The sequence below is a fragment of the Notechis scutatus genome, chromosome 4 (assembly GCF_049901735.1).
Source record: "Notechis scutatus isolate UNSWTSFEM ecotype Mainland chromosome 4, rNotScu1.2, whole genome shotgun sequence".
NCBI lineage: Eukaryota > Metazoa > Chordata > Lepidosauria > Squamata > Elapidae > Notechis > Notechis scutatus.
This window is the reverse complement of record NC_142012.1, coordinates 3859765-3887001: the sequence shown is the minus strand read 5'-3', so window position 1 is coordinate 3887001 and position 27237 is coordinate 3859765. Positions and strand designations below refer to the sequence as shown.

The following is a 27237-nucleotide window of genomic DNA, read 5'->3' as shown; positions in this document are numbered from 1 at the left end:
AATGGAGAATATTAACATTAAGTATATTCAGCGCCTGAGTTATTTATACAAATGAAAAGGTGAGATAAAAATCTTTTTAAAAAGCTCACATTACTACGATAAATGGACTTAGCAGAATCTGAGTACTAGTCTCTGGTCTATTGATTAATCTGACTACTATAATACAATCTTCTATGATCTGGTGTCACAAATGCACTGCTCCTCCCTCTCATTCCCAGGACTATATCAGAATATTTCCATGGGCATCAGACCTGCCACAACTTCAGCACAGCAAACGAAATGACCACTAGCCATTTCCCACATGAGCCGTGGCGGCGCAGTGGTTAGAATGCAGTATTACAGGCTGACTCTGCCCACTGCCAGCAGTTCGATCCTGACTGGCTCCAGGTTGACTCAGCCTCCCATCCTTCCGAGGTGGGTCAAATGAGGACCCAGATTGTGGGGGGCAAGAGGCTGACCGTGCAAACCTCTTAGAGAGGGCCGTGAAGCACCGTGGAGAAGTCTATCAGCCTAACTGCTCTTTTGCTCTTGATGTCATGATATCTATCTGGTTCAAGCAGCCCTTTGAGACTTGTTCATTTAAAAAAAAAATCTACAGAGAACAAATTGTTCTCTAGAAGTCATCTCAAGACATTTTTCTGCTCAGGGCAAAATAATTCCGTTCCAATATGAAGTTGATTGGTGGTCAAAACTCATTTTAGCGATAGTCCTGTCCTCCATATATCACTGCATCACCTTCTATATATCACGGGCATCTTGACAAGCCAACAATGCTTGCTGAACAACCCCCATCCCGCTGTTGACTTGCTTCTCACATGACTGTGCTGGCCTCTCCTGGATAAACCGTCCAGGCAGCCTAGACCTGAATTCATAGTCTGGGGGCAGACGAGTCTCCCACAGTCCAAAAGGGCATCAAACTCTCTGACCTTTGGGGAGATGCTTGTGAGAGGCTCAGAAGTCTCTGGTGGACAACAAAGGGTCCCCAAAGGGTTCAAGCGAAGCTATCCTAGGCGATGCAGAGGCTTTGCGGTCAGAACACACTGGAAACAATTCTGTGTGATGAGCGTGTCACAATAACACCCACCCGTTCCCATTTTTTGCTTCTTTGTTGAGAGGCCGCAATCTGCACAGGCTGCAAAGTGTGAGTCTATTGTCTTGTTCTAAAGTAAAGCCGCTTTTAGCAATTGCGGTTCAAGAGTTTTGGTAAATAATATTCCATTTAGGTAAAGACACAACTACTTAGTTGTAAATGGTCCAAGAAAATCAACCATCAAATATCTGTATCTTTCTATCTCATCTCATCTCATCTCATCTTCTCTATCTTTTTTCTTTCTATTTTTCTTTCTTTCATGCCTGTCTGTCTATTTCTTTCTTTCATGTTTGTTTGTCTGTCTCTATTTTTCTTTCTTTCTTTCTTTCTTTCTTTCTTTCTTTCTTTCTTTCTTTCTTTCTTTCTTTCTTTCTTTCTTTCTTTCTTTCTTTCTTTCTTTCTTTCTTCTTTCTTTTCTTTCTTTCTTTTTCATTCTTATCTGTCTGTCTATCTATCTATCTCTTTCATGTCTGTTTGTCTATCTGTCTATTTCTGTCTTCCTTTCTTTTTTCATGTCTGTCTGTCTGTCTGTCTGTCTGTCCATCCGTCCATCCATCCATCCATCCATCCATCCATCCATCCTTCCTTCACATTTCTAAACCACCCACCTCCCTTAAAGAGAGGATCTGTGTGTAGTCCTTGGCTTACGACCATAATTGAGCCCAACATTTCTGTGGCCAAGGTGTTGAGTGAATTTTGCCCCATTTTACGACTGTGCTTCCTGCAGTTGTTATAGTAGTAACACGGTCGTTAAGCGAATCTGGCTTCCCCATTGACTTCACTCATCAGAAGGTCCCAAAAGGGGATCACATGACCCCGGGAAACACTGCGACCGTCATAAGTATGAGCCAGCTGATAAGCATCTGGCTTTTGATCATGTGACCCTGGGGAGGCTGCAACAGTTGTGAAAAACAGCCATAAGTCACTTTTTTTGGTGCCATTGCAACTTCAAACGGCCACCAAGTGAACTGTTGTAAGTCAAGGACTACTATGTGTATAATGGCCGCATATTTTTAAACACAGGTTTTGGAAAGGAAATCTTATTGCTGCCAAAGAATACTTTTAATCCATCTCCAGTAATGAACATTTTCAGTTTATTAAAATATAGATGGGTCCTAGAAGAAAGACAACATTTTTAGATCAAGGGTCTTCAAACTTGGCAAGTTTAAGACTTGTGGACTTCAACTCCCAGAATTCCTGAGCAAACATAACTGGAGGAGGAGCTGTCAAGTTTGACGACCCCCCTGCTTTGGGCAGATTTGAAACGAGTTTTCTAAACTGCTGATTTGCGCTGGACGTCGCCTGGTCCTCTGAAGTTCTCAAGAACATTTCTGCTCTTTCACGGCCACACGTTGTATACATTACCCTTAATTCAGGAGGGGACGTGTCTTAATCCACCCTCTTGGCAGTCCATGCAATTTCCGTTTTTAAGGGATTGCGTATGACAAGAATGTAGAAGAAAACTACTGGTCAATTCTTTTTTTTTTTTTTTACAGGCAATTAAATCCTTAACCTCTTGAATTCATACAAATTCACTGCCCGAAGAATGTTGATTTGCCACTTTAAACGGGGTTGGAGTTTAAAGTTTGGGTACTACAGCCCAAGGAAATGGTTGTGCAGAAGAGGAAAATAGGTCCCCAAAATGCACGACCATTAAGAAATTTATATTTCGTGGAATAGGCAAAGATGCTGAAACGTACTAAACTGATGTTTCGCCTACTCCATTTCCACCCCTATTTGCAAAGAGATGAAGATATGGACCTAGCACAGGGGTGGGCAACCACGGCCCGCGGGCCACATCCGGCCCGTTGGTCTGTCCAATGCGGCCCGCCCTGAAAAAAATCGCAGCCATTGGTCTGTCCAATCTGGCCCGCCCTGAAAAAAAATCGCTGGGCGTGGCGTATTGCCCTGTGCCGCGTGGCCCCAAAGCTGCAAAACAGTGCGGAGCGATCTAGGGGTAGGAAAGAAAAGAAATTTGCAAAGGCCCCAGCTGGGAGTTCAAATCACCTTCGAGTGCGACCCTCCGAAGGTGAGTCCCTGCCGATCCCCTTTTTTCCCGGTGCTTCCAGGCTTAAACTTTGCAAAGGCAAAGCTTGCAGGCTGGAGCGTCTTCCCGCAATGCGGACTGGAGCCACGCCGGCGTAGCAACTCCTGACTCAGGGGGCCTCCGAGGAGGGGAAGGAGGAGAAGAGGGGGGAAAGGGGGGCGATTCCCAAAAAATCTTGTGCTGACCCGGCCCGTCTGTCAAATTTTAAAAGTCAATGCGGCCCCCGAGCCAAAAAGTTTGCCCACCCCTGACCTAGCACATATATGGTGAGGAAAATGAGAAACCGAAATTAAAATGAGAGATTCTCTCACCTACAGATTCTTCCACAGAATTTCACCAACTCCTAGGGCTGGAAAGGACCTTGGAAGTCTTGCAGTCCAACCCTGCCTGCTCGCAGGTTGTCCCATCCCAGTCAAATCATTATTTGGGTCTCTTTTGGAAAACCTCCATAACTTCTGAAGTCAAGCCATTTAAGTGATCAATTGTATTCATTGTTGAGAAATTTCTCCATGGTTCTAGGTTGCGTCTCTCTTTAACAAGCTTCTTGCTCTACCCTCAGGTGCTTTGCAGAGTTAAGCCTGCCCTCTCTTCTCTGTGATAGTCTCTCAAGGACGGGAAGGCAGGTATCCTGCTATCCCTAGTCCTTCTCTTCAATAGCCTCCACATATCTAGTTCCCTCAACCGTTCATGGTACAATTTAGCCTTCAGCCCTATCATCTTTATTGCTCTTTTTGGCATACTTTCTGGCCTCTCAACATCTTTTTTGTACCATGGTGATGAAAAGTAGATGCAGCATTGCCAAACAGTACACACCAAACAAATGTATACATGTAATTTCAGTCACAAATACATATCACCAAACCTACTGAATCCCACTTGGTTCTGAATTATTGAGGCGCCTCAATACAGTTTAGCCTTGAGGATTGTTTGCTGAAGAAAATGGCAGGAAAGACCATGTTTCTATCTAACAGGTACAGAAGATAGAACAGAATAACAAAGTTGGAAGGGACCTTGGAGGTCTTCTAGTCCGGCCCCCTGCTCAAGCAGGAAACCCTATACTATTTCAGACAAATGGTTATCCAATCTCTTCTTTAAAATCTCCAGTGTTGGAGCACCCACAACTTCTGCAGGTAAGTCATTCCAGTGATTGTCCTCACCTACAGAACATTTCTCCTTAGTTCTAAGCTGGTTGTCTCCTTGGTCTGTTTCCCCCCATGGCTTCTTGTCCTGCCTTCTGGCGCTTTGGAGAATAGCTTGACCCTCTCTTGTTTGTGGCAGCCCCTGAGATATTGGAAGACAGCTGTCATGTCACCCCGAGTCATCCTCTACATTAAACTAGGTATACTGGTATATTTCTGTAATGGTTCTTGATATGTTTTAGTCTTTAGTCCCCTAATAATCTTTGTTGCTCTTCTCTTCACTCTTTCTAGAGTCTCAACATCTTTTTTTACATCATGGCAACCAATGCTGGATGCAATATTGTTAAGATACTTAACACTTAACAAAATCCTGAACAAATGGCAAGAAAATATTGCTTTGCATCAAACCCACATTGCTAAGTTCAATACTTTAAGGAACACTGCAAATATCAAATAATCTATAGATACTTTCATTACAGAATCATCAGATAATATGCACACATATTAGTTTTCACCAGCGAGCGTGTACCTTATCTCATCGAGTCCAGGGGTAGAAGCTGGAATCCCAAAAGTGAATATATAAGCTTTCCAACTGTCAATCATTTTTGAAGGAAACCATGAGCATCGTACTGTATGCAAACTCTGCTTTTTATTTGATGCAAATAAAACCAAAGTTTTTATTTGCAACTGGCTATCCAAGAGAGAATGGATGAACAAGATGACAGCATAAAAATAAGCCAGGAAGCTACAGATGAAGTGAAGCTGGAATCCATATCATTGGATAGTCTTGAAGCATACAGTATCCAGTTCTTTGATATAATACAACAACATCACAATTGCTAGGAAGGCATTGTGAAGGGAAAAGCCTACACCAACACCAGAAAGATCAAGAGAAGACATTGCTGGGAGTCTTCTCTGAATGCGACTTTAGGTTTACAACACACAATGCCAATTATCTGCAAGTTGATGGTAGCACTGCTTCAGCGGATGGCTTAATGAAGAAAAAGCAGAAAGATGATGGGGGTGAAGACCACCACACAGGGAATGAAGAAGTTTTGAGTTTCACTGCATGTAATGGCAAGCCAACAACACACACAAGCTATTCGAGCATGTGTCCAAGATGGCTTCTACAGAAGACAGAAGGGGGAAAAGGACAGAAATGAGATTGAAGCTCAGCAGCCAAGCCGATGCGTTAGCGGGATTGAGGGGCGGATCAAAAGGAGGCGGGCGTGGTCAAAACCCATGAGAATGGAAGCAGGTCCAGCCATGTCAGCAAGTCAAAGGAGGACCCTGGTCTGTCCTAGGGAGAGATGGGAGGACCAAGGAGACTCGTTTCCACCCCTGGAACATCTTCAATGGGCGCGATTGGGCCCAGAGGGCAAGAACGTGGCAGGATCCGGGGGACCCTCTCCCCACAAGGCCCCCCAGGCAGAAATAAGCCTTTGTTCTGAGCGGCTGTCCAGCTGCGTTGGACGGGTCCATCCCAGCCCCTGGGAAGGTGGACGTGGCTGTTTTTCTGTGTCTCTGTGGGCAGAGGCCTGGAACCATAGACAGGCAGTCCTGACTTACGACCACAATTTATGACCCAAATTTTCTTTGGCTGAATGAGACATTGCCCCATTTTATGACCTTTTTTGCCACCATTGTTAAGTGAAACACTGCAGTTGTTAAGTGAGTGACACTATTGTTAATTGAATCTGATTTTGCTGGTCAGGAGGTGGCAAAAGGGGATCATGTGAGCCCAAGCCCCTGGATTTTGATCCTGTGACCAGCGGGATGCTGCCACAGTCACACAGGTGAAAAGCAATAATAAGTCTAGGGCGACTGTAACTTTGAACAGACACTAAATGAACTGCTGTAAGTCAAGGACTGTCTGTAGTTTTAAAAAATTGGAGGCTAAGAGGAGAATAACCTTTAACTGCAATGGGATGAGGCCAACTGCTCAGGAAATGCTAGGTGGCAAAAGCTTTTATGCCAGGCCAGCAAAGTGAATTCTGGATGCAGCAGGTGAATTCAAAAGAGCCCCTGCCCTCCACAGCCTGGCTGGATGGCTGAGTGTTAAATTTAGCCCACTGTTTGGTCCAAGGGTGGGTCACTAGATGATGGGCAATTTGACAAACTTCCCTACCCGGACAAAAATCAGGCATTGCTATTAAGCCCAGAGGAGCCAAATAATCATGATTCTATCTATATATCTATATGTAGGGGTGGGATTCAAAAATTTTAACAACCGGTTCTGTGGGCGTGGCTTAGGTGGTGGGCGTGGCTTAGGTGGTCATGTGACTGGGTGGACATGGCTTGGTGGTCATGTTATTGGCTGAGTGTGGCCAACTCAACATCACTCATATCGAGGCACGCATCTCCTCGCCTGGCCTCTCATGGCTGTGGGGATGCTGCAACAGTCCTAAGTGTGAAAAGTGGTCCTAAGTCACTTTTTTCAGTGCCATTGTAACTTTGAATGGTCACCCCACACAAGTAAAGTAACAGCAAAGGAGGGGAAAAAAACTCCAGAGAAGTTCCTGAGACAGGAAGTCTAGTCCTGCCAAGAATGTAATAAGGGTTAGCGGAGAGGCAGTTTCTGTAAGCAACACCAGAATGTTTCCTTCCTGCCTTCCTTACAGGATTGGCCCAGTCATTTCTTCTAACAACCGATTGTCCGAACTGCTTAGAATGTTAACAACCAGTTCTAGCGAATAGGTGCAAACTGGTAGAATCCCACCCCGTCTATATGTCAATCTCTCTCTCTCTCTCTCTCTCTCTCCCTACCTATCTATATCTATATATCTATATATCAATTATCTCTATATCTATCTATCTATCTATCTATCTATCTATCTATCTATCTATCTATCTATCATCTATCTATCTATCTATCTATCATCTATCTATCTATCATCAATTTTATCTATCTATCTATCTATCTATCATCTATCTATCTATCTATCTATCTATCTATCTATCTATCTATCTATCTATCTATCTATCTACCTACCTATCTACCTATCTATATATCTATATATCAATCTATCTATCTCTATATCTATCTCTACCTACCTACCTACCTATCTATATCTACCTATCTATATCTATATATCAATCTCTCTCTCCCTCTCTCCCTCCCTATCTATATCTATATATCTATATATCAATCTATCTCTATATCAATCTATTTATCTCTATATCTATCTATCTATCTATCTATCTATCTATCTATCTATCTATCTATCTATCTATATATATATCTATATATCTATCTATCTATCTCTATATCTATCTCTACCTACCTACCTACCTATCTATATCTACCTATCTATATCTATATATCAATCTCTCTCTCCCTCCCTATCTATATCTATATATCTATATATCTATATATCAATCTATCTCTATATCAATCTATTTATCTCTATATCTGTCTATCTATCTATCTATCTATCTATCTATCTATCTATCTATCTATCTAATCCCTACCTATCTATATCTATCTATCTATCTATCTATCTATCTATCTATCTATCTAATCTACCTATCTATATCTATATATCAATCTCTCTCTCTCTCTTTCTCTCCCTCCCTCCCTCCCTACCTATATGTTGTCCTTGATCTACAACCATTCGTTTAAAGTTACAATGACCAGTGAAAAAAACGACCTGTGACCATTTTCCACACTTACAACGGTTGCAGCCTCCCCAGGGTCACATGATCAAAATTCAGATGCTTGGCCACTGACTTGTAGTTATGACGGTCACTGTGTCCAGGGGTCACGTGATCCCCTTTTGCGACCTTCTGACAAGCAAAGTCAACGGGGGAAGCCAGATTCACTTCCCAACCGTCTGACTAACTTAACAACTGCAATGATTCACTTAATAACTGTGGCTAGAAAGGTTGTAAATTGGAGCAAAAAAGTCCCACTTAACAAACGTCTCACTTAGCAACATAAATTTGGGGCTCAATTGTGGTTGTTAAGTCAAGGACTACCTGCATAATGTCTATGGCCGGGCCATGTTTTTTTAAGTGAGAACATTTCTTTTGGAGAAAGGATTATAAGTTTTATTAGTTACTTTGCTTGAAAAAGAAATCAGGCTCTTGGTGATGTCTCGGCCCCTCAAAGAACTTGCGTACATGTGTGTCCTCTGCATGTGGTCTCCAACCTTGGCCACGTTAAGACATGTGGGCTTCAACTCCCAGAATTCCCCAGCTAGCAAAGACACGGCTGGTTGAGGAATTCTGGGACTTGAAGTCCACAAGTCCCTCTACATTTATCGTCTCCCCCCTTCGAGGAAGGGGAATGGAATGTTCCTGCTGAGGAGGTTCACCTGCACCAAGGAGCTCCAGGGCGTCTCACTTTAGATGGGGGGAAGCGTGTAGAGAAAGGGGAGCTTTCCCACCCTCAGGGAAGGAAAAAAGCCCATCTGGCTGCCCAACCTTGCTAAATATAAAACCGAGCTCCTATTAATAATGGATTTAATATCTCACTTTATTATGTTTTTAATGGGCGTGAAGAGCAGAAGCTCTTTGGATGGATGACACCGCAGTGAAGTCTCCGGTCATTTCATCAGACTGGAATAATGTGGCTTTTCAAAGGGGAAGATGTATAAATTTTCCAAAAGGAGGGAGGGGAGGGAAATCAAGACACTCTAGAACAGGAAAATACAGGGACGTCTTACCCCAGAAACAATCAGTTCTCCGCCAAGGTTTTGGACTTCTGCTTTGACCTTGCTGCAGATATTCAGCTGGTGACAGTAAAGGGCGATGCGCTGAAGGTAGGCGAGCAGGTCTTGCTTACAGGCCGAATCGGGACACTGCAAAGGAAGAGAGAGAGAGAGAAGCAACTTAAAGTTTAATTCATGGCTACTGAGATGCTGAATGGGCAGAGAAAGCTCAGCCACTTTGAGGGTGGATACCGCAACCCTCGCTCGGTTGTTGGGTGGCTGGTTTCACACAGACCACCAGATCTTCTCTCTCTCACTTTGGCCCTCTCACGTGGGGGAATTCGCTGGAGGAAGTCTCGGAGGGGCTTTTTCGTTTCTTTCCTTGAAGAACTTTCACTTCTCGTTCAAGCTTCATCGGTTCATTGTTCATTCACGTCCTGAGCCGTGGCGGCGCAGCGGTTAGAATGCCGTATTGCAGCCTGACTCTGCCCACAATCTGGAGTTTGATCCTGACAACCCTGACTCATCCTTCTGAGGTCGGTAATCTGAGGACCCAGATTGTTGGGGGAAAGAGGCTGACATTGTAAACCGCTTAGAGGGGGCTGCAAAGCACGGTGAATTGCTATATAAATCTAAGTGCTATTGCTGTTGTCAGAACCGATGAAGCTTCTTGGATGAAAAGTGAAAGGTCTTCAAGGAAAAAACAATAAAAGTCCAGCTGCCCCTTGAAAAAAACACCTTTGAGACAACCATGAGCTGGATGGCTGAGAAACTCCATAGTCCCTGGAGAAAGCAATTATTCTGGGAAGAGTTAGCAGTAAAGGGAAACCAGGCCATCAAGGAACATGGTGGCCGGATACCAGCCACAGCACAGAAAAGCTCAAAGAAAGAACCACAAGATCAGAAGACGTGGGGAGACCTGGCCCACAGCATTGCCAAGAGCAGCACTTGACTGAATGGATGACGCCATCACCATCACCGTGACAGATCTTGGCTACTGCAATGCAGTGTACAAGGGGCTGCCCTTGGAAAGAAATCCGGAAGCTTCCAAATGGGTAGCCTGCATGCTTTTGTGAAAGCCTAGATTTGCACGTGTGTCACCTCTCTTGCGGGAGTTGCATTGGCTGCCTGTTTACATGCAGGTCCAAGTCAAGGTGGCGAGTGCTCCCTTCACAGCCCTCCGTGGCCTGGGGCCAGGCTACTCGAAGGACGGCCTCTTTCAAGTCACCTCTACTTGACCCGCCAGACCAGGGGAGCCGGGGATCCTATGAGTCCCCCTTTTTAAAGGAGGTTCACCTGGCAGGGCGAAGGAGAAGGGCCCTCTCTGGGGGGGCTCCCTCCCTGTGGAACCTCATCCCTGCAGAGATGCGTTTGACTCCCACTTTGACACACTTTCTCAAGGCCCTGAAGACCTGGTGTGACCGAGGGGTCTTGGGACCTCGGGGTGGTACGGAGCCCATCCAGTAGTCTGATGGCTGCCATGGGGGAGTGGGGGGGTTTATTGGTTTTTATATTGGAGTTCTTGGATATTTTTGTATTGGGGCAATAAGGCACCTGGAGTGTTCTGACCCAAGCCTTGTTCAAATCAAACAAACACAAAGTATGTATAAAAGCAAACCCTTTTAATGCGGTGCTGTGAATTCTGTGCATTCACAGCCAAGAGGCATTCAGAACTCATTGTCCCAGAGAAGAGCCGGCCCTTTCAAGGTTGCGAAAGGCTGCCAGGAACAAAAGACTAATTGCAGATAAATATCCCAAGCCAGAAGTTTCCAAAAACAAACGGGAGTAAGCAGGGCTTCAACGAGGATTCTGAGCAGAAAGAGCTTCATTGCTTCCTGCAAAGAAGCCAACCCCGAAGGCTGGCTTTTATCCCTTATGGGAGGGGCCATCACCTTCCAGCATTACTCCCGAGTTGCCCGTGCTGCTTAAGCCTGCTGTTTCCTTCGAGCAGCCGTGTGTGCATGCGCACTGAGCACAGGGTCCTCGGGTCTCTTTTTGCCACTGCTGCCAGACTCCATAACCTCCGAAGGCAGCACCCCACTCTCCGATAGTCCTGGCCCCATCTCTGCATCACATGCAGGCCCCTTGTCTGGGTCCTCACTCTCTGAGACTTCAGCCCTCTGCACCTGCTGCCAGCAAACCACAACATAGAGTCACATGAGTGAGTTGCGGGTGGCCATCTGAATTTAACTTGAATTAAATTGAAAATTCCCTGAAGATGGGCTCCAGCATGAGTCCCCAAACCCGGAAGAATAAACCTTTGGCCCCAATGGACCCAAATCCAATCTCGCATCATCCTGGCAGGTGTATATTTTCCTTCATTCGTGAATATTCTTTATTGGCCAGGAGTGATTGGACACACAAGGAACTTGTCTCCGGGGCATAAGCTCTCAGTGTACATGCAAACAACTCAGTAAGATAATCACAAGATACCAATAGGGGAAGGTAACAGGGAAGATGAAAAAGATGATAGTAGGACAGCCCTACTACACAAATACAAGAAACGATAAATTTTTCTTTCACAGCATAAAACGGTTCGGAGCTCAGGAAGGCCAAAGAGAGAGAAACAGAGAAAGGAAGCACCACTATCGTTTGTCACTTACTCAATGAACTGTAAAGCAGACAGCAAAAATATTGTTTCCGTCTCCTTAGGATATGGTTCAGACCGCACATAAAATTCTCCCAGTGCACAATATACTATCTTTTATGGTAGAGGACAAACCACATGGAAGAGAGAGATTTTCAGCCCAGAAAAGCAGCCATAACAAACTGCAACCGGGAAACGGCCATTCTTACGTCCCACTGGCGGAACGGCACTTGTGGCGTCTTTGGACGTGCCTTACAAATCAAAGCGACACGGGCACAATTCAGTTGAGCTCAACGGAGTCAGGACTCTCTGAAGGGTTTGTGATCCCCGAAGAAACTTGGAACGTAATTTACGGGGCAGGTGCCGAAGAGAGAGGAAGGCTGGTGATACGACTGAAGGTCCTGCTGCGCAGGTAGTCCTTGGCTTGAGACCAGTTGTGATGGAGTCTGCCCTGAAAAGTACAGGTGGCCCTCACCTACGACCACAATGGAGACCCAAAATTTATATTGATAAGCAAGAGAGTTGTTGACTTTTGCCCCATTTTACGACCTTTCTTGCCACCGTTGTTCAGCAAATCACTGAAGTTAATCTCAGGGCTGTTAAGTGAATCTGGCTTCCCCATTGATTTTGCTTGTCAGAAGGTCGCTAAAGGGAATCACGTCAGCCTTGGGAAACACTGCAACCGTCATAAGTACATGCCAGTTGCCAAGTGTCCGAAATCTGATCACGACTAGACACGACAGGCTCCCTTATTTTATCAATGGTTAGATAAGAAATTAGAGAAATATCACATAACATAATATAAACATAATAGTTAAGATAAAATAATGTAATGATATGCTATGAGCAATTACTATGGAAAGGATTATAATATGATATTAGGGGGGAAATAAGGAAGAATTTCCTGAAAGGGAGAACAATCAACCCATAGAACAGAAGTTGCCTTCGGAAGTTGTGGGAGCTTCGTCCCTGGAGGCTTTCAAGAAGAGACTGGACTGCCATTTGTCAGAAATGGTGTAGGGTCTCCCGCTTGGGCAGGGGGTTGGACTAGATGACCTACAAGGTCCTTTCCAACTCTGATTATCTGTTATCTGCGATCTGCAAGGCAATTCACATTACAGAGAAAAAATATATAGGTTCCTTCTGTAGCAGCTACGGGTTAAGGGTGTGGATCAAATTCAAATCCTGACGCCTTTGCCTGCCTTGTTTTAATGACATCTTAGAGGAGGCGGCTCCTTCCCAGGAAACCTTGCAGCTGAAGTCATTTTTCATGCAGGCAACAGCAAGCCATCTCTCCAAACGCCATGCCTTCCTATGCAGAAGCATAATTAGCTCAAGGTTGGTTTAAGACAAAGGGAGACAATGAGGGCTGAAGAAAAAAGAATGGGAGAAAAGAATTCATGCCACTCTCCAAGCTGAAAAATGTACTGGGTCAAGTAGAAGATTCCTAGTTTTGTAGTTCTCAACTTACAACTATTCATTTAGCAACTGTTTGAAGTTACAACAGCACTGAAAAAAGTGACTTATCACCAGTCCTTGCACTTACAACGGTCAGTCAGATGAAAATCTGGGTGCTTGGCAACTCACATGAATTTATGATAAATGCAGGGTTATGGAGTCACCATTTGCAAACTTCCCAACTGGCTTCCAACAAGCAAAAAGTTTGGGAAGCCAGATTCCTTTAATGAATTTTCTTGACAACCGCAGCAAAAGAAGGTTATAAAGGCGGGAACAATTCATTGCACATTTCTGCCTTGCTTAGCTATGGAAATTCTGGTTCCCAACTGAAGTGGAGAACTACGTGAAATAAAGCCAGGTGGGCTTCAGTCCAAACCCACCCCTACTCTACTCAATACGTGCCAGTTGCCAATCGGCCAAATTCTGATCACACGACTAGAATAACTGGCTAGGAATGGGCTCCACTACTGATGAAGAGAACTGGAAAAGGTGGGGAAATGCTTCATGACATTCATTGGTCGTTCCTGTTTAGGGTTGTTTGCCCCAACTGACAATAGTTTTGTAGATTTTCACATCTGTTTCTTCCTCATCTCCAGCAGGAGATGTAAAGGGCTTTTAGAACTGAATATAGGGTAACAGAGTTGGCAGGGACCTTAGAGGTCTTCTAGTCCAGCCCCCTCCCCAAGCAGGAGACCCTGTACCATTCTAGGCAAATGGCTGCCCAGTCTCTTCTTGAAAACCTCCAGTGATGGAGAATCCTCAACATCTGGAGGAAAACCATTCCACGGAGTCCTCGTTCTCCCTGTCGGGAAATTCCTCCTTAGTTCTAAGTTGCTTCTTTCCTTGGTTAGTTTCCATCCGTTGCTTCTTCTCCTGCCTTCTGATGCTTTGGAGAAGAGGTTGTTCCCCCTCTTCTCTGGGGCAGCCCCTCAAACACTGGAAGACGGCTATCATGTCACCCCCAGTCCTTCTTTTACAGAATAAGAGAGTTGGAAGAGACCTTGGAGGTCATCTAGTCCAACCCCCTCCCCAAGCAGGAGACCCTACACCAGTGGTCCCCAACCTTTTTTTATGCCGCAGCCGGTACCGGCATCAGCTGGGCGCCGCGCCAGTGCCCGGCATCAGCTGGGCGCCGCCATCTTGTTTTGATGAAAAAGTGCTTCCGGTGAGCTTTCTACCTGGAAAAGCTCACCGGAAGCACTTTCATCAACATAGATCAAGCGCCCTAAACTCAGCGACCCGGTAGGATTTGTTCCACGGACGGTGCCGGTCCGTGGACGATGGTTGGGGACCCCTGCCCTACACCATTCTGTACAAATGGCGACCCAACCTCTTCTTCAAACTCTCCAGTGATGGAGCACTGTAACTTCTGGTGGCAAGCTGTTCCACTGGTTAATTGTGCTCACTGTTCAGAAATTTCTCCTTAACTCTCCTCTCCTTGATTAATTTCCATCCATCATTTCTTGTCCTGCTTTCTGGTGCTTTGGAGAATAGGCTGACCCCCTCTTCTCTGTGACTTCCAAATATTGGAAGACTGCTATCATGTCACCCCTAGTCCTTCCCTTTGTTAGACATACCCAGTTTCTGCAACCATTCTTCGTAGAACTTAGAAGAAACTAGTAACAAATTTCTTGGCTCTTTGGTAGAATAAAATTCAGGCACCCATTAAAATGTGAGTAAAAAATATACAGGCGGGCAGCCTCCACCATACATTCTGCATATTATTATTTTTCTCTTAAACCAGCCCTCTTGAGAATTTCCTGGGGTAGTTAAGGCTAATCTCTCCTTCCATATATATGATAATGCCAGGAAATTGTCTCTTCCTTTCTCTTCCCAAAGTGGCCCCATCTTTCAAATCCAAATCCCAGAGGTCTTTTTTTTTTTTTTAAAGTTAGCTGCCATTTAGCACCCTCACATTTATTCCACTCCAGAGATCCTGCATTTGAAATATACTTTGAGATTAAATCCTCCAGAGAGACGACAAAAGCCTCAAATGGAAGGAGCAAATTAAAACTCTCTTTTTTTTTCTCTTTCTCTTTCGCGCTGTGATTAAAAATGAAACAGCCCATAATAAGCTAACGCCGCGGTCTCCAAACTTCGATAAAATTTCCCCGGTTTTGAGGCTCTGAGAAAGACAAATAACCTCAGCTACTTTAAAAAAAAACCTAGTAATAATGATGCTTTCAAAAGTTCTGCTGGTGCTCCCAGCTCGGCTGAGCAGCTGTTCGGCTTTTATTTTAGATCAGACCGGTAGTTATGGGGTCTCTTTGTGGTTTGCTTGGGGATTTTTTAAGCGAACTTTTGAGGATATTTCTCCAAACCAACCAAGGAATTCTTTCCGAGGCTCTACAGGGCAGAGTGGAAACCTCTCCTTGCTCAGTTTCACTTTTAAAGGATCAATTAAATAGCAGCAGGCGTGGAAGGTATGTTTTAAAGATGGAGCTGTTGTTGCATATTGACTGTAGTAGCTGGAAGAGTAAAGTGTACAATGGGCCAGGAGACACGGTTGTAATGGATTAGTCAGAGCAGGGGTCTCCAAACTTGGCCACTTTAAGACTTGTGGACTTCAACTTCCAGAATCTTCAGCCATGGCTATGAAGACTGGGAAATTATTAACAGAGTTAATAATAACAGAATATTAACAGAGTTGGAAGGGACCTTGTAGGTCATCTAGTCCAACCCCCCACCCAAGCAGGAGACCCTACACCATTTCTGACAGAGGGCAGTCCAGTCTCTTCTTGAGAGCCTCCAGGGCTGAAGCTCCCACAACTTCCGAGGGCAACTTCTGTTCCATGGGCTGTTTGTTCTCCCTGTCAGAAAGTTTCTCCTTATTTCCAGGTTGAATCTCTCCTTGTTCAGCTTCCATCCATTCTTCCTTGTCTGGCCTTCGGGTGCCTTGAAAAATAGCTTGACCCCCTCCTCCTCTCTGGGGCAGCCCCTCAAATATTGGAAGGCTGCTCTCCTGTCTCCCCTGGTCCTTCTCTTCTGGAAGTTGAAATCCACTTTCTGGACATTTGATTCTATCAGCCAGCTGCCAATGGGTCTTCACTCACTGAACCCTGCCACAGATTCAACTCACCCCAATCAGGCTCCCTGTGCTGCAAAAATGGCTTCTCCCACAGAACCAATCCTACAAATGCCACGTATTCCATAAGCCTCTGCAATTAAATAACTCTACCCACTGTGCTGCTTTAAAACAGGCTGTGACCCCCCCATGCTCTTCTCCTTCAATTAGCAACAGCGCTGTTTCCTGCAGCAATGGCTTCCAGGCAGAACAGTTGAAGCCTGTTTTCACAGATGCTTAAAGCTTCTCCCTTTTAAATAGTTGCTTAAAAGTGGGTTGCATGTAAAACACTGGCATGGCTTATGGGCGATAAAGGACGCCCCGGAGACTGCAAAAGAAAACGGGAGGAATGGGAACACAGGTAGTCCTTGACCTGCTACCATTTGTTTAGTGGAAGTTACAACGGTACTAAAAAAAAGGACCGGTGACCGTTTTTTCACACTTATGACCATTGCAGCATCCTCATGGACACGTGATCAATACTGGCCACTTGGCAACTGGTTCACATTTATGGCAGTTGTAGTGTCTCTGGGTCATGGGGTCCCCTTTTGCGACCTTTTGACAAGCAAATTTAACAGGGAAATCCAGTTAACAGCCATGTTACTATCTAATTACTAACTTAACAAGTGCTGTGATTCACTTAACAACTGTGGCAAGAAAGGTTGTAAAAGGAGGCAAAGCTCACTTAACAACTCTCTCGTTTAGCAACAGGAATCTTGGGCTCCATTGTTGTCGTAAGTCAAGGACTACCTGTGCAACTCTCCTTGATGTGATCCTAATAAGGTGAAAAAAAAAATCATGGCCCGTCCCCAACCAGGTACCATGAAAACTATAACTCCCAGAATTCTCAGAGGCACCCAAGCCAATTAGCATCCTGAGTGTGAAATTCAGGACTCTCTCTCTCTCTCTCTGTTTCTTTTCCTGTTATATATGCACAGCACCTTGCTGAGGAAAGCTGCTTTGACCAGAAAGGAACACATTACAATTCCAGACACGCCACCCTAACGTTGGGCAGGAACGGTTTGCTCCGCCGCTCAAGGTCATCTCCAGAGCAGCTCTGAAATTACCTGATCGGCCACTGCCCGCGCCAGTTTGTCCATCCTGGAGCCGGCTTCTGCAATTTTCTTGGCGGCATTGATGACATCAGAAGTATTCTTCAGTGGCCCTTTGCCCCTGGAAGAGACAAGGGGGAAAGCCGTTGACTCAATGCTTGGAAACAAAGCCATGAAAATGAATGTGAATACTTTATTTGGTCAACTGTGATTAGACACACAAGGAATTTGCACTCAGTGTACATGCAAAGCAACAACAACAGCAACAACAACAAATTATTTAAATACATCATTAAAGCTAAATTGCTCTAGGACTTTAGAATTCAAACAGACAGGCACCTGCCACATAACACTCCAGACTTAACAACTGTCGATAAGAAAGACAAAAAAAAAGAGGTCTGGATAGTGGGCGTGGCAATACCTGGAGGCAGGAAAACAGAAGAGAAAGGACTGAAGAAAATAACAACATCCAAAGACTTGCAAATAGAAATAGACTGAGCAAGCAAAGGTAGTCCGAATAATAATGGATGCCTTGGATGCAATCCCAAAAGAACTGGAACGCTACTTGAACACTCTTGGCATTGATAAGTTCACCATCAGTCAATTGCAACAGGCGGTTTTATCCTGCAACGATATCTATAACACCATCAAACAACCAGATCTGCCTATCCCAGGTCCTTGAAAAAGGCTTGATAGATAGACAAAAATGCCAAATCCAGTCTGAACATCTAGCTTATGCGACAAACTAATCATAATAATAACACCAATCAAAGGTGGAGTAAAGAAGATAATAAGAAGGATAAATAATAATACTACAGAGACACTACATGGATAAATATACCTAGACATTAGGCAGCACTGTGAAAATTATGTGTTCAGCAGACTGATGGCACAAGGAGAAAAAACTGTCCCCGTGTTTAGTTGAACTATGCAATGGAACGGCACCTCCACGGAGGGGAGTATGCAGTGGGGTACCCCAAGGCTCTGTCTTTCAGCCCAATACCCTTCAACATCTTCATCAATGATTTGGATGAGGGGATAGAAGGGGAAACTCATCAAATTTGCAGATGACACCAAGCTGGCAGGAATAGCAACACTCCAGAAGATGGGCTTAAGATACAGAAGGATCTTGACAGACTTGAACGTTGGGTGCTATCTAACAAAATGAAATTCAGCGATGAAAAAAGTAAGATTCTGCATTTAGGCAAGAAAAACCAAGCGCACAGGTATGGTATAGGTGGTACCTGGCTCAATAGTAGTAATTGTGGAAGGATCTTGGAGTGCTAGTGGACAATCACCTAACATGAGCCAGCCACGAGCTACAGCTGCCAAACAAGCCAACACGATCCTAGGCCGCATCAACAGAGGGAGAGAATCAAGATCACGTGAAGTGTTAATGCCACTTTATAACATTTGGTGAGAGCACACTGGGAATAAGGTATCCAGAGAAGAGCAACAAAGAGGATTAGGGGGCTGGAGGCTAAAACACATAAAGAATGTTTGGAGGAACTGGCTATGTCTTGTTTAATGAAGAGAAGGACTTGGGGAGACATGAAAGCAGTCTTCCAATATCTCAGGGGCTGCCCTAAAAGAAGAGGGAGTCAAGCTATTCTCCAAAGCACCCGAGGGCAGGACAAGAAGCAATGAGGCGAAACTGAACCAGGAGAGATTCAACCTGAAACTAAGGAGGAATTTTCTGAGAGTTAGAAAAATTAATCAGTGGAACAACTTGCCTCCAGAAGTTGTGAATACTCTAACACTGGAAGTTTTAAAGAAGAGATTGGACAACCATTTGTCTGAAATGCTATAAGGCTTCCCTCCTCACCAGGAGGTTGGACTAGAAGACCTCCAAGGTCCCTTCCAACTCTGTTATTTGTTACACAGTTTATGTCCAGGATGTGAGGGGTCTACAGTTATTTTTTTTTCAGCCCTCCTTCTGACCCACACAATATACAGGTCTTCTATGGAAGACGGGCTGGTTCTTTCTGCAATCCTGTCCTGTCCGTTGCTGTCTGTTCCTGTCCTGTTGGGTGGCTGCACCAGTTAGAGAAGTGCGAATGACAGACTCAATAATTCCTCCGTAAAACTGTATCAACAGTTCCATTTTTGTTTTTCATATTCTTGCAGAATATGTGAGATGACTGTCTCCCCAATTTAGCACCCCATGCTCTTTAAACTACTCATCAGAGTATAGGTTAGGAGATCTAGGGTGGAGGGGAAAGTGGGAGGCACTGTAGATCTACAGTACCCCCAGAATGCTTCGCCAGCAGTTTGGTCGTGTTTTTGCCTCCGAGCTCCTGGACTTAATTCTAGATGCATTTTTAAAAGTGTTCATTAAGAGGGTATTCCTGGAGGAGTGCAAAGCAGCAAAAGGGCTCAGCATTTCCGCTCTAACTCCCCTAGCTGGATTTAACTTGTAAAATTGGTCAGATCCAATCCGGAAATGGGTCAGAGTTCAGCGGGGACATCAAAGAAGGCAGCTTGACACTTGCACAAAGTTGAACATTATCAGGGAGGTTTGTTAAAATGCTGGATGAGCTTCAGATTTTTTAAAAATTATTTATTTGTTTTTGTAATTACTCGTCTGGCTGTTTGCCTTGTTCGTTTATTAGATTTTTATTACACCATTAATATTTTATAATTATAGCTCAAGGTGATGAACACACACATCCCTCTTTCCGCCTCCCACCTTCCCTAAAACAACCCTGTGAGGTGGCTTGGGCTGAAAGAGAGGGACCGGCCTGACGTCACCCGGCCGGCGGCTTTCGGGCCTAAGGAGGGACTAGAACTCCCGGTCTCCTGGTGATTGCCACCAAGTTGGCTTTCGTGCCTAAGATGGCACTAGCACCAGGAGGGGGATTCAAAAATCCCAGCAACCGGTTTGCTGCCCAGTTGCTGGGTGGGCGTGGCCATGGTGGGCGTGGCCTACCGGGACTTCCGGGAGGGCCATTTTTCGCCTTCCCCGGGGTCTGGAGGCCCTCCGGAAGCCAGAAACAGGCCCTTTTCCGGACTTCCCGGAGACCCGTTTCCCCCCCTCCCTGAGCCTCTGTGTGGACCCTGCACTTACCTGCATCAAAAATGGGCCGCGTGGAGACCCCTGGGAGGGGAGGGGAGGGGAGGGGAGGGGTGGGCGGGGCCAGCCGGTTGGTTCAAATACCGGTTTAGCAAACCAGATGCAAATTTAACATCCGCTTCGCCTGAACTGGTCTGAACCGATAGAATCCCACCCCTGACTAGAATTCATCACCTCTTGGTGTTTGTCCCAAAGTCACCATCTGGCTTTCATGTTTAAGGCAGGATTAGAACTCCCTGTCTCCTTGTTTCTAGTCTGGCACCTAAACCACTAGACCATGCCCCCTCTCCCCCAGGTATGTTCCAAAACAAGTCATGATGATGAGGCATATTAACAACAATAACAAATGATAATTATGGTGTTGATTTATTGTTAACATATCCTGGCCTGCAGAACCCCTGATCTGTCACAAGCCAAGATGATGCCAAGAAGGCACAACATGAGTCTCGATACCACACAAATAAAGCATTTCTGTATTGCCGTCACAATGTCTGGTATAAACCAGTAAGTTGTATTTTTTGCAACACAACACATCACCCCTTGTGCTACTCATCCCAGGTACCCTTAGTAACATCCCTGCACCATTCTTTCTCTTGTGGTTCATCAATATTACAATCAGCTCTGCATTTTCCCCCCTAATATTATTCCAAATGATCTCATCAAGAAACTTGAGGAGGAATTACGGCAGAGGGCTAAGAGCTACCTAGTTTTTCCATCCTGCCAAGACTCCCAGGTAGTTAGTTCCCACCTTGAGTGTCACTTTACACTGCAGTTGGGGCTAGTAGGATTGTTCACACAAAACCAATGTGAATATAGCAACAATTGAAAACAACAACAACCCTACTTAGGACCTTCAGATCATGGGAGAAGGTTTTGGATTAAGACTGCTGGGAAAATACTTTTTTCATTTTTACTATTTTGATGGTGATTAATTTATTTCCTTATTCTTTTTTGTATTTTAACTTTGGAAATAGAATTTTAAAAAAATTGTGAAAAAAAGAGTGGTGGTAAGTACTCCTGTGTGGCTTTTGCAAACTCTAACAAAGAGAATGCAAGCTGATCTTGATTTGACACAGATTTTTTTTCCTTCAATGTTTTCTATCTTGGGGATGAATTGTTTCCTTCTGAACAAACCTCACAAGGATGCCCAAAAGGTTCTGCTCAAAAGGCAACTGGGCTTTCTTGATTTTGTTTTCTCTGAAAACATTTTACTTCTTATCCAAGAAGCTTCTTCAGTTCTTCTTGAAGAAGTTTTGCATCTCAATTCTTTAGTAGAAAAAAACCAGGAAAGTCCAGTTGACTTTTGAACAGCGCCCTTGGGACAACCATGATCTGGGTGAGTGAGAATCCCCCTAGACAACCCTCGCAGGGACAAACGACACTGACCGACCTACCTGGTGAAGTCCGTCATCTCCATCATGATCATGCACATCTGTTTGGCCAGGACGATGATGTCATTCCCGCTGTCGTCCCATTTGGCCACCTCAGCGTCCAGCTTGCTCTTTTCTTGATGGAATATCTCTACCTGCTCAGCTATTTTCGCCTTCTCTTCCTGAGGAAGCTGAGCCATGATGGCCTGTATTAAACCACACGGAATCATGTAATTTTAAGACATGTCCTTGTCAAGAACGCAAGCTTTGAGAGCTTCTCACCACTTCTCCTAAGTAGGGGAGTCATGTTAAAAATGCAATGTTATCCACTCTGGCCTTCGTTTGAATCTAATCTGCAGTACTTGTGGGTTAGTTTCTGCTGATGAGGCATCCTTCAGGGGTCTCCAGACTTGGCGACTGAAAGACTTGTGGACTTCAACTCCCAGAATTCCCCAGCTAGCCATGCTGATTGAACAATTCTGGGACTCAAATCCACCATTCTTAATACTGCCAAGTTTGGGGGACCTCTGATTTAGATCACCGATGCCAACTGGCCAACTTTTTCAGAGCTGGACCAGCCTGGGTCCAGTGTCAGCTTGGCTTGTTTTTCTGAACGAACAGTCTACTGGCACCTTAAAAACGAAATATCTATTATCGCAGAATCTTTCATGGGTCGACTATTTCATTAGCTACTAGAAAGGGGAAAAACAGCTCAAAATTCAGTATAATTATAATATAGTAACAGATGGCCCTAATTTGGCTAGCGAGCTGGATCATAGTCGGTGACAATCTGCACAGAACTGGATCATCAAACTCTGTCACTAATACCCTAAGAAAACTCTGAAATTTTGGAAGCCGTTTGTGAACTTGTGTTAAATACAATAACAGACTGTTAACAGAGGGCTCTGAAGATGAGTCTTGTTTGGGGGGGTTACCTGTTATCTGTTTCTTTTTATAGTGAATAGATGGTGGGTCGACTTGATTGATAGACAATAGATTTCTACAATGGTAGATTTCTTTTCACGTAACCTAGCATTGTTAGTAATTATAGATGGGAAAGTTTAGAACTACTTGTAGCTTTGTTATGCAACAGGGAGAGAAGGCATCAGATATCTGAGTTATTTTTTTCAGCATTCAATCAGGGTAGACATTTTATGTTTAACGTTATTAGTAATAATATATTTGTTATTTGTTGTACCCGTATTTTAAAATGCTTTTTCTATGTCTTGTTTGGTCTGGTAGTTAATGTTTTTCTTCTTCTTTCTATTTTGCATTTCAACCTTGGAGAAAAATTTAAAAAAAATATTTTTTAAAAAAGTAAACTAAATTTTCAGCTCTTGATAGACTTTTGCATGCTCCAGAATTTATGCTGTGAAAGATAACTTTCCTAGAGGAATTTGAAAAGAGTTTCAATGGATATCACCATTAAACTGATTCTGAGACCAATGGTAAACACAAGAATTCCCCTTTATTTCAACTTTTTTTGAGACGATGCTGCAAGAAAACAGCAAAAGTAATAATTACTTTTCAAGATCAAAATAGGGACCTTTCAGCCATGATTCCTAAACTGAAAGTATGTTTAGCTCCAGGGTTGTATCCCACTGTTTGGTACATTTAATGGAGTGTGACATAGATTTAAGTGTCATTACATTTTTTCTTGTTTATGTCACTTTCAATCAGCTATTGCTTCTCTCTACATATTCTTAAAATGCTCTCGGCTTTTTAAAAAATTCACAATTGACCTTTTCCAGAACCAGAATTTTTTGGTGGAGTGGGAAAAGGTTATCTTGAATCAGGAGATCAGAAAAATGAAGAAAATGTGAAAGCTTATCAAATTAGAATTCAGCGTCTGAGTTTTAATTAGGCCTTATCAAAGTAGCTGAACAGTCTGAAATGTTAATGTGCAAACACAACACAACAACAACAGCTTCCCCTATAAAAAGGCATAGAAATTGAATCTCTTCTTTGCATCTCAGAAAAACTATGGTGCTGTTTTATGAACCTACGGTAGTGTTTATTTGCATCCCTAAGATTGTGCATATTTATTTGTGTGGCTGTGTGTGCATGCACACTGTTGCACAATGAGTCTTCCTGATATGTGGTATTATTCCAACTTAAGACTAACTTTCGTTTTTATGCTTCTTCCAACACTGAAATTGGTCCCCCCAAAGAGAGCTTTCTCTTTTTTCTTTCTATGTGGGCTATGCAGTGTATAAATTCCCATTTTATTTACTTCTGATCCACAATAAATGCGGAGTCGTTAAACAACAAATAACTTGAGTGGTGTTACCGCCACATATACCTTCCGGTTATACAGAAGCAGAATTATTTTATGGGAGAACATTCCTAGGACTCGTAAGCAACCACACTGAACCAACAATGCAGATTTTTTTGGGCCAACTAAGAGCCACCTGATAGAGCCAGGTCTCCAGGCCCTCATGGAAGGTCAGGAAGGGGGAGGCTCCGGTCTCACCTTGAGGGACACGATGTTCCAGAAGGTGGGAGTCATCGCCAGCCAGAATTCCTTGACCGATGGACCCCACAGCATATCCCTCCTGCTAGCATGGGTGGGCAGACCAGTTCCCCTTGGGTGAGATGGTTCCTCAGCCAGCTTGATCCATGCCAGGCAGGCTTTTAGAGGCCATCTTTAACCAACATCTTGAATTGGAGACTGCCCCACCTGTGCTGGCAGAAGGGGCATAATGTGGGCCCCACCCAGTTCTGGAGACCCCACTTTAAATGAGGAATCAATAAGCTTGAGTGACTCCAGAGATGGAGAACAAAAATGGCGCAAGGTCTGAGGGACGAAACCTACCAGGAGAGACTGGAGGAGATGAATATGTACAGTCTGGAGGACAGAAGGGAAATGGAGGGACATGATGGAAACGTTTAAGTATATTAACAACAAAACTCTGGTGGAAATTCAGTTTGTTAGGTTGGTGGAACTTCCTAAAGAAAATGCATGCCATCCTGCAAGTATGCATGCCATCTTGGTTGGTTAAAACAGAAGAAAAGGTAGTTTTAATTTTATGGATTACTATATGATGAAATGGCCCACAACGCCATTTCTGGGTGGTTGTGATTTTAGCAAATGAAAATTCCACTTAGGTATTTTTTTAAATTTAAGATGTCACAGCAAACAATGGTATCAATGAAGTGGTGGTTTTGAGGAACACAAGAAGCTATGTGCAAAGTGCTTCAATCTTCTTTAAGAAAAGCTTTCTATCCTGCTTGGAGGTTTTGATATCAGTAATTAAAAGAATGCAAGCTTCATAATATTCAGCATGTTAAAACTGGGACACCATGTTTTCTACATAATCATAAGATTTAGAAACCTGATCTTTTTCTTAATTTTTCAATTCCTGGGAGCTTTAAAAATTTATCAAATTAGGTGTTGACAAATTTATCAAATTAGGTGTTGAAAGACATTTTTAAGAAAAAAAAAATATTGGCATACATCTTGGGTCATGGAAGAAGAACTACCAACATATTTTTTTCTTCTTCTTTTGCACAAACTTCTCCAACCAACCCCACTTGAGTGTCAAGCATATTAACTCAGTTCTTGAGAACTCAAAATGCAACTTCACGCCCGGTAGCCATTCTGAGCTTTACGTTCTCCAAATCAGCTTGCAGAAGCAGACAAGTTGGAAGAGAGATTCATGCACTACTTAGATGGTAAACTCACCCTTGCACTTTGGCCAGCAATCAGCTGGTCATCTTCAGTCTGAACGCTTGTCCGGCTCCGAACATCATAATCTTCCTGTTCGAAATCAGAATCATCCTCTAGCTCTTCGGGAGTCTGGATTTTAAGGCGAAGGGAAGGAAAGATGAGACGGAAGGAGGGAGGAAAAGAAAGAAAAGAAAGAAGGAAGGAAGGAAAGAAAGAAGGAAAGGAGGAAGATTGTGTGAAAAAGAAAAGAAGGGAAAAAAGGAAGTTTTGTGGGAGGGAGGGAGGAAGGGAAGGAGGGAGAGAGGATGTAAGAGAACAAAGAGAAGGAAGGGAGGGAGGGAGGTTTTATGGGCAGGAGGAAGGGAAGGAAGGAAGGGGAAGAATGAAGAAAGGTTGTATGGGAAGGAAGGAAGGAAGGAAGGAAGGAAGGAAGGAAGGAAGGAAGGAAGGAAGGAAGGAAGGAAGGAAGGAAGGAAGGAAGGAAGGAAGGAAGGAAGGAAGGAAGGAAAAAACACATGGCAAACTTACAAAGGATACAAATGAACTCCAGTGATTGCTATGTTTGTGTTTTATCAACTACCTGCCCAGAAAATGTTGTTTTGTCTTCGTTTTAAATTAACTTGTCTGCAAAAGCAGGCAGGACCCCAAATTGAATTGTCCACAAAAAATGAAGTTGTTCCAAAGCTGCTCTTTCCCCAGTGGCATTAATCATCACCTTGCTGTGATTTCTCTTAAGCCTGTTAACAGGGGGAATATACATTGGGCAAAAAGGAACAGCCCTAGACACATTTCCCACTTGGAATGTGATATTTCAAAATAATTGTATGCCTTCTCTGGGAAAAAAGAAGAAGAAGACGACCTAAGACAAGATGCTGAACAGATTGCACCATCCTTCAAGAGTTTATAGAAATACCTGCAAAAAAAGGCACCTTGAGCTCAGAGATTGGCGGGGGGGAGACCAGTCCACCCCTCTTTCTCTAAATTGGGCAGGGTCTGAAGTGTGATCTGAATAATTGTTAGCAGCCTGATCACAAGCCTCAGCCACGGAACAAACCTTGGATTGTGAGAGTGTGGAGAAGAGTGCAACACCCCCTATCTATGCTTGCCAGAGTAAGGAGAACCTTCCCTGTGTTCTTTTGGTCTTTTCACACTTTCCTTTCTCCATTTTTAAATACTTTCTTTAGGGTTTTAGAGCTGAGATGGTTAAAAAATGGCTCGGTTATAGCAGATTGCAATGACCTCTACAAATAAAGGCAAGGCATGAAGGAGCCATTGACTTGGAAATAGAAACTGGGAGGCCGTGAGTTCTAGCCCTGCCCTTAGTCCTATGGAAGTCGGCTGGGTGACTTTGGGCCAATCACCAGGAGGCAGGGAATTATAGTCCTACCTTTGTGATGAAAGGATAATTTGGGGCCAATCACCAGGAGACTGTGAGTTCTAGTCTCGTCTAAGACATGAAAGCTGGCTGGGTGCCTTTGGGCCAACAGAGAGTTCTAGTCCTGCCTTAGGCACGAAAGCCAGTTGGTGACTTCAGGTCAACCACTCTCTCTCTGCCCAATCCACCTCCCAATATTGTTGTGGGGAAAATAGGGGGAGGAAGGTGTGTTGGATTCATTCGCTGCCTTGAGTTATTTGTAAATATAATCAAGGTGAGATACAAATGTATACATGAAAAATCAATTGTAAGAGAACCATTAAACTGAGAAATCCCCCTTCCTGGGGGGAAAAGTGGGTGGATTGTCAAGACATTTTGCTGGGTGTTTTGAAAGTTCTCTGAATGTCAAACCTCTCTTTCCTTTCCTGTGAGTCTGTGCTTTGCTATTCTTCATGTTTTCCTCTTAACTCCCACTTGAAATCAACAGGAGCTCTGCACAAATAAGAAAATAGTCGAGATAACCTTAGCCGCCTTGGCAAGGAGAAGGCAGGGCTTCTTCCTTATCTGAAAGGCACTTAGACACGTTGGAGGGCTCAGCAGTGGCGTTTGAAGACCAAAGGACCTCAAGGACCAGATCTCTTCCATTGAGCCGTGCACCCC

General features: G+C 44.0%; 1 protein-coding gene across 3 annotated transcripts in view; it reads right to left on the bottom strand.

The window, feature by feature from the left end:
- The window catches only part of CTNNA2 (catenin alpha 2), a 520748-nt gene that overhangs the window by 33767 nt on the left and 459744 nt on the right, over window positions 1–27237 (bottom strand). For all 3 annotated transcript variants that reach the window (XM_087962697.1, XM_087962698.1, XM_087962699.1), the window contains exons 14-17: window positions 25218–25331; window positions 21557–21738; window positions 17105–17210; window positions 8944–9078 (exon numbers count right to left, since the gene is read on the bottom strand). In XM_087962697.1, coding sequence (XP_087818823.1) covers window positions 8944–9078; window positions 17105–17210; window positions 21557–21738; window positions 25218–25331 — 537 coding nt within the window. The remainder of the gene's footprint in view (window positions 1–8943; window positions 9079–17104; window positions 17211–21556; window positions 21739–25217; window positions 25332–27237) is intronic.